We start from the raw sequence: 13,312 nt of genomic DNA on the forward strand, positions 1-13,312 counted from the left end.
TCCTGCAAACTGTCCTCTGATCTTTATACTTAGGCCATGGCATGAGCTTCCAACACAGTGAACAAACAAACAAATAAAATAATAAAATCATTGCTATGCTCTGCTGAGATGCCTTGAAACCAGAGCTGACACTCTGTTACCTTGCCTGGTTAACCCCATTCATGGGCATCAAGGCATAAGCATTCCTTTACAACAGGAAGTAAAGCTATACATTGGGGCTTTAAGTACTCAATAGTCAGTGGCTATGCAACATCCCAGTGATTTTTCCTGCCAGTGGGTAGAGTTGGGGTTTAATTGCCATGAAACACAGTGAGAAGTTTGTCCCACAGGTGAACAGATGAGGATCTCCCCTGATGAGAGGGAAAACCCAAATTTCCTCAGAACCCTATTATATGATTAAAGCAACATTCCTCTTAAATGACAGATCAGGGAAACCATTGTACTTCCTGGTGGTCCATGCTTATGTAATGTTGATCCGTGAGAGTTTTAATTCAGTTATCCATACCTTCTGGGAATCAAGCACTTTCATCATGGATGTTTCCAGCACAGGAGGCTTGTGTTATGTAGTCTTTGGAGAAGTTCAGAAATGATAACTTAGCATAATAGAACCTGGAAGATGAGGGTGTCACATGAGCTGCAACATTCTGGATCATTTAAAACACAAACTGTGATTATGATAGCATCTTAACCTTTTGATGGAGAGTAAAATGCAGACTTCCTTATTTCTGGAAGCCTTTTTGTCATTTCTTGCTGCCATTTGACAGCCTCATTGTCCTCTTGCCTGAGCCAACCTGAGTCCCTTTCCCCACATTCTCTGTGCCAGACACTGTGGCTTCAGCGTTTCTACAATTGTAGGTGGCCCTTCCTGCACCTAGAGGTCTATCTACCCCATGAACACTATCACAACCCCCGATCCTTCTAGTTGCTCAAGTCTTAGTGGACAGTCATCTCTATGCAGTTCCAGCTGATCACACTAAAGGGAGTCTCCTAGTCACACCCCATGGCTTTGATCTTTTTCCTCCTGCTGCCCTGACATGGACCAGCACTACCACACTCAGCCACACTCCTTCTTTATTATCTGAGGTGTTTACTTTAAACTTGTCTTTCATTTATTCTATACCCTTTTCTAAGACAATGTGAATTCCACAGAGGTAGGGACTATGTTGTTTGCTTCCATGTTCTGATAGCTGAAAACAATACTAGGGACAAAAAAATATTCTAGAATGAACGATAGGTCTTTTAGAAAAGAATGTGCAATTCATATGGAGACTAGAGGGATGTTTCTGTTTTGTGTTAGAAAAATTAGGAAAGGTGCATGGAACCTAGAAAGTCTGGGAAGCCAAGGGATAATAAAGATTGTTTCACTACTGTGGGGAAATTATAGTGAGGATAGACTCAAATATGGCAGATGGATGAAGTCCTTGGGCAGAAAAGTCTTGGCAGCCCAGTATTCTGGAATAAATGGGTATTAAATCAGTGGTTCTCAACCTGTAGAGCATATCAGATATCTTATATATCGGGTATTTATATTATGACTCATAACAGTAGCAAAATTATAGTTACAAAGTAGCAATGAAATAATTTTGTGGTCTGAGGGTCACTACAACACGAGGAACTGAATTAAAGGGTCACAGAATTGGGAAGGTTGAGCTTGGCTTAGTTCTGTGAAATGTTTTGAAACAACCAGGTCTATGCTCATCCCAGGCTTGGGAAATGCTGGCTGCCCTCATCATAACGTCTGATGTTACTCTGCCTTCATGATTGGGGCAGCATAGCTGACAGTTTGGCCTCCACTCCAGATTATGTTTAACCTCTCAGATTGATGGAAAGTTTATTCTATATTTTCCCTGAAAAAAAAATATACAGGTAAAACAGGATCACAATTTCCTTTTTTTCCCCAGGATGGCCAATATTTCCAAGTAGTAGGCACAAAGGCCTTTGATTCTTGGCAGAAAAAATGCTCACTGTATGAAATGCTTCTGTTGCCTGGCGGTTTGTCTTTTCTCCACACTGGGTAGCTATGCTAAATGAGCTTTACTCAAATCTCCAAAGAGGATGTGAGAGATAACTGAACCTTTAAGTTAAACAATCCCAAGCCCAAAGCACAGTATTTGAATTAATCCTTAACTAAGCAAACCCAGGCTTATCAGGGCTACCTTCTCTCAGTGCTCAGTTCAAACATCTTCAAGTTAATATTTGCATGTTACAGCTCTTCTTCCCAGGGCAGGTGCATTGTGTTATCGTTTCCACCATCATCCTGACACTGACAGCAGGCTGTTCCTGGTCTTGCAATTATAAACTAAGCACACTAGGAAGACTGAGCACAGCCTCTCTGACTTTTATGAGGTGTGATTTGCCCCCATGGTTTTTTTTTTTTTTTCCCTCTGTAGCTAAGGGTGAAACATTCCCAAGTTGTGGACAATTTGGTTTTCAGTTCTCAAATGTGTACCCTGCCTTTTGCTTTAATGAGATAAGGTGTCCATTGTCATGAGGCTGTTGGAGACCTTAAAAGTCAGCATTGGTATGAAGATATGCATTAGAATGTTGGGTATTGTATAATTGGTAGTAGATTATTAGTTGTAAGGATAGTAGAGAAAATTCTACAAATAGAAAATCAAAATGCATTATCTTGGGTTGGAATTTTAGTTTTCCAAATCATCAAAACTTTGACCAAGATAGTACAAATAAAATTGGACTATTAAGTTTAGTGGGGTTTTTTTTTTTTTTTTTTTTTTTTTTTTTTTTTTTTTTTTTTTTTGCTTGTTTTGTTTTATTTTCTTCAAACTATAGAATGACATGGACATGAAATGAATTCAGTAGATCAAGAGTCACCTTCAGAAAAATGAAACAGAACAAATTAAAATATATAAGACACTTTACAGGGTTTATTCTTGGAACGAGGGAAATGTTCTAAAATCACCATGAGTCAATGTTGATACAATTTTGGAAATTACTAAAACTCTCCAGAACTACTGTGCACCTTAAAAGCTTTTGCACTTTCTCATTCATTTTTTTTTCTCAGTGTTTGAGACAGAGTCTTATATAGCATAGGCTACCCCAAACTTTTCGAGTAGCTAAGGACGGGCTTAAACTTCTGCCTCTACCAAAAAAAGGGCTAGGATTACAGGCATGTGTCACCTGGCCTCACATATACAGTTAGAGCATCCATCGAGTTTCCTGATTTCGGTTGAAACTTATGAGCAAAAATGTCACCGAGGCTGATACCACCTGTTGTCCACAGAGGGAGTCCTGTGAGGTCGGATGCAGCAATGCAGAGGGTAGCTACGAAGAGGAAGTTCTGGGTAAGAAAAGGCTGCTATAATCTTTGCCATCTGGGACCTACTTAGCAAGGCTAAGGAGCTCCTGTCAAAACTCCCACATTCCTGCATCTCAGTAGCACAGGAAATATTTGTATATGAGACTTGTGTGGCTCTCGCCTGTAGAGCCAGCACCCAGGAGGCTGAGGTAGGATGACTGCGAAAAGGTTAAGGTCAGCTTGGGCTGAAGAGTGGGATCCTGTTTCATGAACCAAAAAATATCTCTACCAACATTTGTATATGAAAAAAATCCTGTCATTCAAATACTAAGGCTATGCTGATGAAGAGCCAGCAGCCTCTGGTAGATAAAATATAGGAAATGTGGAACATGACTGACACTTAGGGCAGTATTTTTGTCTTCAACATCAGTAGGCATATTATCTGTCTGTCTGTTTGTCTATTTGTTTATTCATCTGTTTATCTGTCTGTCTGTCTATCTGTTTATTCATCTATCTGTTTATCTGTCTATCCTTCTACCAGTCTATCCTTTTACCAGTCTATCCGTCTATCTGCCTACCCGCCTATCTGTCCATCCATCCATCCATCCATCCATCCATCCATCCATCCATCCATCCATCCATCCATCCATTCATCCACCTACCCAGCCACCCACCCACTAAGACAGGCTCTCAGTGCCCAAATGGCCTTGGGTTTAATATGTGGCTAAAGGAGACCTTAAATTCCTAATCTTCCTGCCCCTACTTCTAATCTCCTGGGAATAATGTAGCACTGTACTCAGTTTTGTGGTGTTCTTGGAATGAAATTGCAGTTTTTTTTAAGATTGCTAGGCAAGCACCTATTGGTGAGGTACATGCCCAGCCCAAGCCCTGCTATCATAATGAGGGCATTACATCCCGAACAGATTTGATAACAAGGAAGGCTACTATTTTGATGAGCTGAAGGTACCAGGATAATCTATTTAATGTGAAGTACATTGTTCAGCTGATAGTTATTCAGTAAAGAAGTCTGGTTACTCTCAGAACATGATAAAAAGAGAAAGATTGCCTTGAATATCATTTATTGTTCAGCTGTATTATGGAATATGGGAAACCTGGACAAAACAGGCACACCCATCCGCAGGAGTTAATAGTGAATGAAGCGTTGTTTCCTCTCCAGAAAGCACAGAGCCTCCTACAGCACCCTTTGCATCTTCCATCGGAAGTCGTGGTGTGATATTACGGTGGAACCCTGCCAACGTCTCCGGAGTGAAATACATCATTCAATGGAAATATGCCCAACTTCCAGGGAGCTGGACTTACACAGAGGTGTGCAAAGCTATCTCCTTATCTAAACAAAGACATCTCATCCCTAAGTCATTCAAAGCGTCAAAATATTATGCCTTCCTTACCTGTGCTTTGGTTTGCAAAGTGTCAGTTGCCTGTGCTCAAATATTTCTTAAGATGTTTAAATGGAAAAAATAGATTAAAGCCGGTTGTGGTGGAATAGGGGTATCAACCCATCACTTGGTGGGCTGAAGACTGTGAGTTTGAGGCCAATCTGGGCTAGGCAGAGTGTTCTAGGCTAGCCTGAACTTTAAATTAAACACTGCCTAAAACAAACAAACAAAAAAACCCACACACCCAAACCAACAAACAAAAAACAAAAGCAATGCAAACAAGCAAACAAACAACAATCCACCAATGCCACCACCAATGCCACCACCACCACTGAAATGAGACTGAAGTTTTAAATCATATGGTAATGAGGAACATAATGAAATATGAGGTCATCTTGCTCTATCACATTAGAAAGTCGGTCATCTTTTGGATCAGTGTATCCATACTCTATACCATTGATTAAACCACCTCTGTTAAGGTTATTTGGATTGACTGTCACAATATTGGCATTATGGTACCTGTATGTAGGATTTGATACTATCTGGAGTTGCAGGCTATCATTGGGGGTTCAGGGAAATATCTCCTGTGGATAAGGAAAATGACTTATTGACATGCATGCATTCTAGTACAGATCAAGTCTAGCGGTTGGATTAAGTGAAACTTATTCTCTGATACTCTAGGAAAAGTGTATATTCTCCAAATGCAAGTCCTTCAGCAGAGCATCATAGACTCACTTATATTATTGATAATTATATGCCCTGCCTTTTAATGGGATTCCAGCTAGGGCGAAGGCTAGAAGGGAGATTCTTGTAGTGGTGTGTTTTAATTTAGAACTGTAAGGTATGGTAGCCTTTCAGGATGGTCACTTTCAGGAGAGCATGAGCAATTTCAGGAAAAAATTCATTCAAGATGCCAAATATAGTAACATGGGAATAGTCAAGAAAAGCCTTAGGTTAAGTGCTGAAAAACTGAAACCTACGCTTTCCCACTCTGAGGAAGGAGAGGGTGATGTGAATAATGTAGACTGATGTACGAAAGCTCAGCTCCTAGTCTGTTTCACACTCAAGGATCTGGGCAACCACCTCCCCACAATGGCACACCTGTCTTCCACAAGTTAACTCGAACTCCGTGTCCCAGTATGGTATGGTGATTGGACAGATGTTAATTTTTGTCTCTTCTGGATCCAGACAGTGTCCAAGCTTTCATACACGGTGGAACCCCTGCATCCATTCACTGAATATATTTTTCGAGTGGTTTGGATCTTCACAGCCCAGCTGCATCTTTATTCCCCACCAAGTCCAAGTTACAGGACTCATCCTGATGGAGGTAGGCACGTGCATGTCACTTGCGACATAAAGACAACATTCTGAAGCTTTGGTTTCATTTTTGTCTTAAGCAATGAAAGAAATTGAGTCCTTTGGAATTCCATTTACTCACTGAGCCCTTAACTGTGTGCCTGGTAACATTTACAGTTCTTCAGTGATCAAAGCAGTGACCCCTGCTTTTGTTGAGTCTACAGTTTCTTCAGTGGGAAATGTGGCCATGACTAAACACGTAAGGGGTGCTGGCTAGCTATTGTTAACTTGATCCAAAGAAGAATCACTTGGAAGAGGAACCTCAGTTGGAAAAAAAAAAACTGCTTTCATTAGATTGGCCTGTGACAGCATTTTTTTGATTAATGATTGATGTGGGAAGGCACAGCCCACTGAGGCTGATGCTGCCTCTGGGTGAATGGTCCTGGGTTGTATAAGAAGGCAGGGTGAATGAGCCAAGGGGAGCAAGCCAGTAAGCAGCACTCCTCTGCTTCAGTTCCGGCCTTGAGTTTCTACCCTGACTCACCTTTGTGATGGAGTGTAAGTGTAAGCCAAAATAAACCAGTTCTTCCCCAAAATAGTTTTGGTCACTGTTTTTAATCAGTGTTTTGGGGCTTTAATAAAAACTCAAACTAAGGCAGAAATTGATATTAGAGAGTAGATTAGTGCTGTGACAGACCTGGAGACAGAAAATAACACATCAGTGTGTTGGAATGTAGGAGACTCTGTTGAGGCAAAGAAGGATCTGTGTGTGTTTTACTTTGATCTGCAGCGTTTCAAGCATGGCCCTAGCTTCGAATCTGACCTCAGGTTCTAAAAGGAAATGTCAGAGAATAGTCAGTACAGGTGGACATAGGATCTCTCAGACCTAATTGTCAAAGAAAGGACACTCACCCAGGAAGGAGACAAGCTCCCAGCTAAGTTCACCAGGTCACCAGCTCTAGTTATACATTCTGCTGAGGAGGAAACCACAGTGATGCTCAGATACTTATGTTCATACCCATTGCCTTATATTCTCTTTGGACATAGGAATTATGTGTTCTTAGTTGGTCTTATTACTCCCTTTCCTTGGGCAATTCCAAAGAAAGCCCTATCTCCAACCCAAAGGAGTGTTAGTAAGACAGATCATTACTTGCTAAAGAGATCGTTTTTTGTGTATGTGTGTATGAGATACTCGGATAACAGTCTTATTCTGCCGTGTGGTTGGTTTTTAACTTGCTTGATCTGGGTGGAGCAGGTCATATCTGGATGTTGACTCTAATGAGTTGCTGTTGACATCCTGATTCTCATTCAGTGGGAGGTCATTGCTTTTTTTATCCTTTTTACGTAAGTGACTGAGTACGTAGAAGGAAGGAGAAACACAAAGATGTTTGTGTGAGAGTTTGGGAGGGACTGTATAAGAGGAAGGTTAGGAAACTTATGAAGAAGACTTCTAAAGACAATCTGGTGTGATGGATGAACCGTCTCACTCCTGCTACCTCTAGTCCACCTACCGCGGGCAGAACATTTGCCAAAAGTGTTCAGAAGGACAGAACTCTACTCAGGATCACAGAGATGAAAGCATTCTGTGGAGAGAGCAGACATAAGAAAATGCCCTGGGGCTAAGGTATAATTAGTAGGTGGAGACATGGAACGAGGTTGGGCTGGTGAGCCACTTGTTGGTCTTTCTGCTAGTAGCATGTAGAGTCTGCGGGTAAATGAGTTCATCATTTAACTCATGTTCCCTTCATCCACGGCAAGGGTGGGGGATGAATAAGGCTGTCAGCCCGGGCTCGCAGGGACTTTGGAGGGCTGTATAGGAGGTGTCATCTAGATAGTCAGGACAGACAGCATGAGTAGTTCAGACCTGTTTATCTGAAGCACATTTTCTTTCTCTCTCTCTTTTTATTCTTTAATCTTTTTATTTTTTTGTTACAGTCTAGTTGTTATTCCCCTCCTGGTCTGCTCTCTGACTGTTCCTCATCCCATACGTCCTCTACCAAGAGGATGTCCCCACCCCACCTCACCAGACCTCCCCACTCCCTAGGGCCTCAAGTCTCTTGAGGGTTAGGTGCATCTTCTCTCACTGAGGCCAGACCAGGCCGTCCTCTGCTGTGTATGTGTTGGAGAACTCATATCATCTGATAGATGCTATCTGGTTGGTGGCTCAGTGTCTGAGCGATATCGGAGAACCAGGTCAGTTGAGAGTGCTGGTCTTCCTATGGGGTTAACCTTCTCCTCAGCTTCTTCCAGCTTGTCCCTAATTCAACCACAGGGGTCTCTGGCTTCTGTCCATTGCTTGGGTGTAAGCATCTGCATCTGACTCTTTCAGCTGCTTGTTGGGCCTCTCAGAGGGCAGCCGTGCTAGGCTCCTGTCTGAAGCACATTTTCGTCTGAAACTAGTCAGGCCATAGCTCATGAAGGAAAAAGCCCTGTGATTTGCCTTGGTTACCATGTGTTAATCATTGACTCTCTTTTGTGCAGAGTCTCGTCTTCCAATGTGATTCCCTCCCACTGTTTGCTTAGATCTCCAGAGGTTTTTGACAGCTCTTTGTTGAGAAGATAGGACCCATTCAAGTCTCTGACATTGTGTTATTTCACAAGTTAAAATTGAGGAAATGCAACAGTCTTAGTATAGGTCAGCACTTAGCTGGTATGATTAAGAGAGCAAGAATTCCAGCTCAAAATTTCTAACTCCCATCCCTTGGTCACACCTTCAGTATTAATCAAAAGATCTTATTTCTGTTAACTTTTGGACACGATTTGTTCATTATTCTAGTCTAAAGAGCATAGAGATTTGCACTTTGAGCCCTTACCATGTTGTTTGTTGTCTTTCTAGTCCCAGAAACGGCGCCTTTCATCACGAATATTGAGAGCTCAAGCCCTGACACTGTAGAGGTCAGCTGGGCTCCACCCCATTTCCCAGGTGGACCTATTTTGGGTTATAATTTAAGGCTGATCAGTAAAAATCAAAAATTAGATTCAGGGACACAGAGAACCAGTTTCCAGTTTTCTTCTACTCTTCCAAACACCACCTACAGGTAAGAGATGAGCAGAGAAATCACACCAGCCTTAATGCAAGCATGATGAGTTTTTAAAGAATATGGCTAAAAATCAGTTAAGTATGTTTAGAGACATGGCATGAACTTCATTCCATTTGGGTTGAAGTTGTGCTTTTTCTCACATTCGCATGTGTATTAGATCACACAATCCTAAGCAAAAAATGTTTTCAGTATATCAAAGGATCCTTATAAATACGAGGCAATCATAGCATATATACCATGGCTGTAATTTATTTAGTCAAACATGAAAAAATGTAAGGAGGCAAAATCCTGTTAGTGGTATTTTTTTTTTTTTAATTAATTTATTACTGTTAGCCCCTCTGGCATTTACTAAGACTTCTTTAAACAAGGAGAAAAATGAAGGTCGTGCAGATAGCAGAGTTCAGCATTTGACCTCCGTGACCCTGAACTGTTCCCTGGGGAATGCAAACAAGGGCCTGATTGATGGCCTCTGGGTGCTGAGCAGTGGCCCTGAGTAACTTGATCTGTGCTGTACCACAGCATCCTTAAATAGAATCTCCGTTGCCCCTATATTTATCTCATGTTCACAACATGCCACGTGAAACACGTCTCTCCAAATTGCTTTTGGAATAGGTTTTCTATCGCAGCAGTCAATGAAGTTGGTGAGGGGCCAGAAGCAGAATCTCTAATTACCACTCCATCCCCAGCAGGTATGGTCTAGGCTTCTCCTTTTTGTTACTTAGGGATGAATGTTAACTGGGGTAAAGGTCAGAGTTCAGAGGCTACATGGAAGATCTCAAGATCCCTTGACTTCACACGTGTTCTTTCTTGGTACCTGATAATTTTTAATTTTACAGTATTCTACATATGTGACAAATAGGTTAGATGGGTAGTTGATATTAGAACTTTGAAATTTTTCAAAATAGAATGAAAAAAGTGAGCATTTTAAGAAAGATGACTTCAAAGAAATTCTTGGTTTTAGTTTAAATCAATAGGTATGGTAATTTGCATTTACAAAATGAGGAGTTACATGTGTACCTTCTTATCTTAACATTGCTTCACATGTGTATTGTTACATCTGACATTTCCCAGCCTGCTTTAATGTTTTAAATATACATAAATATTAAAGATTTAAATATTAACATTTTGAAAACTTAGTCTGTGGATTTATCTTATTATTGTTATTATTATTATTATTATTATTATTATTATTAGTAAGCATTCCTTTTGGTTATTGTTTTTAAACAGTTACCTTGAGAAGTTGAAAACTACTGGTATCTACAGGAGCAAATGCTTTCTAAGAAACTAGATAATTTTTGGTAGAAAGGAATTAAAGTTTTGACTAACTCAAGGACTCAAAATTCTCAGTGTGTTCTCTACTTTCAGAAGGCCATCTGCTGACTTGACTACTCCTTGTTCCAATCCGCACACAACTATGTCACTGGTATTAGATGTCACTTATTATCAGCCAATACTTTTTGGCTGTTCCTAGACTCTAGGAAAAGAGAGGAATTCTTGTCATGCAGGAAGCATGTCCAAAGGAAAAGTTAAATATAGAGCTAGGCTAAAGTTGCTGTGCGATTATTGCCTACCATTTATTAATTGTCCAGAAAGTGCTTATCACCCATGGAACTTGCATCAGTTTCCAGCTGAACAGGATCTCAGAGTTCTGTAGCTTTCATATTTTATTTCAAGATTTTTCTCCTGTTTGAAAAGGATCTCGGGTTATGTAAAACCCACTTTGCTTGAGGCTGGATTACACCTACTAAGAAAATTACCTTGGCTGGGGATAATGATTTAACTTCTATTGGAACAAGGATGCTAAGATGGTGTAATACGTCACACGATATGGTCACATAGTTCTACTTGACTGTCATCGTATCTCCTACCCCCAGCCATGGATTTATGGAGATTATACCACAGCTGCACTACCTCTAAAGCAACTCCAGAGAATTTAGTCAGTTGTTTAAAAAAGGGCCATCTCCCTTGTGTGGAAATACTAAAACTTTTTGTGTTGGTTTGTGTACGGTTGGCCAGTCCGCCTATAAATTGTGTCTTTCAGTTCAAGAGGAAGAACAATGGCTCTTTTTATCCAGAAAAGCTTCTCTAAGAAAGAGGTCTTTGAAGTACTTAGTAGATGAAGCACATTGCCTTTGGTCAGACGCAGTTCGTCATAATATTACAGGTCAGTCTAACAGAATCATGTCTTTTACTATGGAAAGAAGTATTTGGAACTTCTGACAGAAAAACATCTGGAATCAGGAATGTTAAAAGCTGCTCTGGGACCCCAGAGCTAGGTAGCATTCACCTGTTTCTGGGTAGTTGATCACTGGGAACCCATAGATCCTGAAACTTTATAGGACATTGCCAATGTTCCTGGTTATCCTCCAGGACTTCATAAAAGACAGTGTCTGAAGACACCCATACGTTAGTCATGGAACATGGAGAAATCAGACTGGGTAGTGACCTGGAAGCTTTATCCTTTCTGGATAGCTTTCTAAGTGATAAATGTAAAGACTGTGACAAAGCTTTTATCCACTGCACAAACCTTACTCAACACCAGAGAATCCATACAGGAGAGAAACCATACAAATGTAATGAGTGTGGAAGATGCTTTAGTCAGTGTTCAAACCTTAGAAAGCATGAGAGAATTCACACATGAGTAAAACTAACAAATGTAAAGAATCTAGTAAATCTTTTATCCATCGTCAAAAAAAAACAAAAAAAAAAGTGACGAAATGGGTAAAGCACTCTACAGAGTGACTATAGGAAAGTTTTTCTGGATATGACTAAGCAGTTGTGCGTATGAACACAGTGAATGAGACCCTAAGAAAGATCAAGCCGGAAAAAAAATCCCAGCAGGGATGGGGGCAGGTTCAAAAAATCCTCTGTGTGAGAGGAGCTATTGACAACTGCTGGCTGCGGATGGATGGAGAACAACTGTCTTTCCATGACCCCTGAGAGGCTGCCATATTCTGAAGTGGCCCCTTACTCATTCATATAATGGCAACACTATGTGGACACAGAGGACTTGACAAAAGAACACATGGGGGAAGTGTTATTGGAACAGAGAAAGAATTCGAGGGGAGCAAATGGGGGATAGGTTTGATCCAAGGACATTTATGAAACTCTCAAACAATAAACAATATCCAAAAATTCTTTTGTGTCTGGGGATGTAGCCCAGATAAGGCATGTGCTTAAACCTGTGCTGAGTGAGACCTTGGAGACCTTCTTCAGCACAAAACCCTACATCAACTCCACTTGACCCCTAAATTTTCAAGTGTTTCTGAATTTACTCCTTGAATCTTTGTGGACTATACTATCCTAAATTCTTGTAGTATTTTTATAGACATTATGAAAATACCCAGCATATTTACATATATAATTTGTATGTGCTAGAGAATTTAGAAGAATATTTTTTAGATTATGAGAACTTCTATTTGACATTAATAAATATTAGAGACAAGTTTGCTTCAGTCTAAGTTTTTCTATCCCTGGGGACATTCAACCACGTGTATGTGCTTGCTTGGCTCTTCTAGGAATATCAGTCCATGTTCAGCAGCAAGTGGTTTATTTCTCAGAAGGAACTGTTATATGGATGAAGGGGGCAGCTAACATGTCTGATGTGTCTGACCTGAGAATTTTTTACCGAGGCTCCGCTCCAGTCTCTTCTATCTCCGTAGACTGGCTTTACCAAAGGATGTATTTCATCATGGATAAACTGGTTAGTTGGAGGGAATATGACTAGTTATCAGTACTAACATGCATATTTGGTGGTATCCACAGGTTTGTCTTACCAATCACTGACTTCAGATACTAGATTAGCAATGAATTGTGGACTTAATTTACAGAACGGTCTTTGACTTAGTGGGAGCCAGTTCCGGTCTACTATTAAGTCATTTTTATTTGTAGCTTTTTTGTGGTTACAGGTTTTTATTAATGATAATTTGTCTGTTCTCATCACTGTGTGAGACTGTCCATCATGGGCAAAGTCCACTGCAAGCATCTTTCATTATATGGTAGCCTGGGATTATTTTAGTAGGTCTCTGAGAATATGTCAGCACTGGGAGCTTTGAGAACTCTCCCCGTGTTTGCAGTTTTCATTTAATGAGTGCATGTTTATTGCAAGGAACAAAGGCAGCCACTCCACCTGAAACCCAGAATCTTGTAGTATACAACACAAGTTTTGAAAATAATTGAATACCTCAATTAATCAAAAAACATACATATGATTGATACTAATAAAATATGAGGCGATTAGGACATAAGATATAAGACACAATGTTCCTTTGGGTTTGTTTTTATATATAGGTATACTGAGTGTTTTTCTATAGCCCAAACTG

The 13,312-nt window shown here is 40.4% G+C and overlaps 1 protein-coding gene across 1 annotated transcript in view; it reads left to right on the plus strand.

Moving 5' to 3' along the window:
* Positions 1 to 13,312, plus strand: part of ROS1 (ROS proto-oncogene 1, receptor tyrosine kinase) — a gene marked incomplete at both ends in the record, with an annotated part of 118,169 nt that overhangs the window by 22,904 nt on the left and 81,953 nt on the right. The window contains 7 exons of the mRNA XM_080938115.1: positions 3,242 to 3,302; positions 4,434 to 4,582; positions 5,842 to 5,980; positions 8,786 to 8,987; positions 9,603 to 9,679; positions 11,032 to 11,154; positions 12,509 to 12,693. Of these exons, the coding sequence (XP_080794241.1) occupies positions 3,242 to 3,302; positions 4,434 to 4,582; positions 5,842 to 5,980; positions 8,786 to 8,987; positions 9,603 to 9,679; positions 11,032 to 11,154; positions 12,509 to 12,693 (936 nt within the window). The remainder of the gene's footprint in view (positions 1 to 3,241; positions 3,303 to 4,433; positions 4,583 to 5,841; positions 5,981 to 8,785; positions 8,988 to 9,602; positions 9,680 to 11,031; positions 11,155 to 12,508; positions 12,694 to 13,312) is intronic.

This window comes from Micromys minutus (assembly GCF_963924665.1).
Source record: "Micromys minutus genome assembly, chromosome: 25".
NCBI lineage: Eukaryota > Metazoa > Chordata > Mammalia > Rodentia > Muridae > Micromys > Micromys minutus.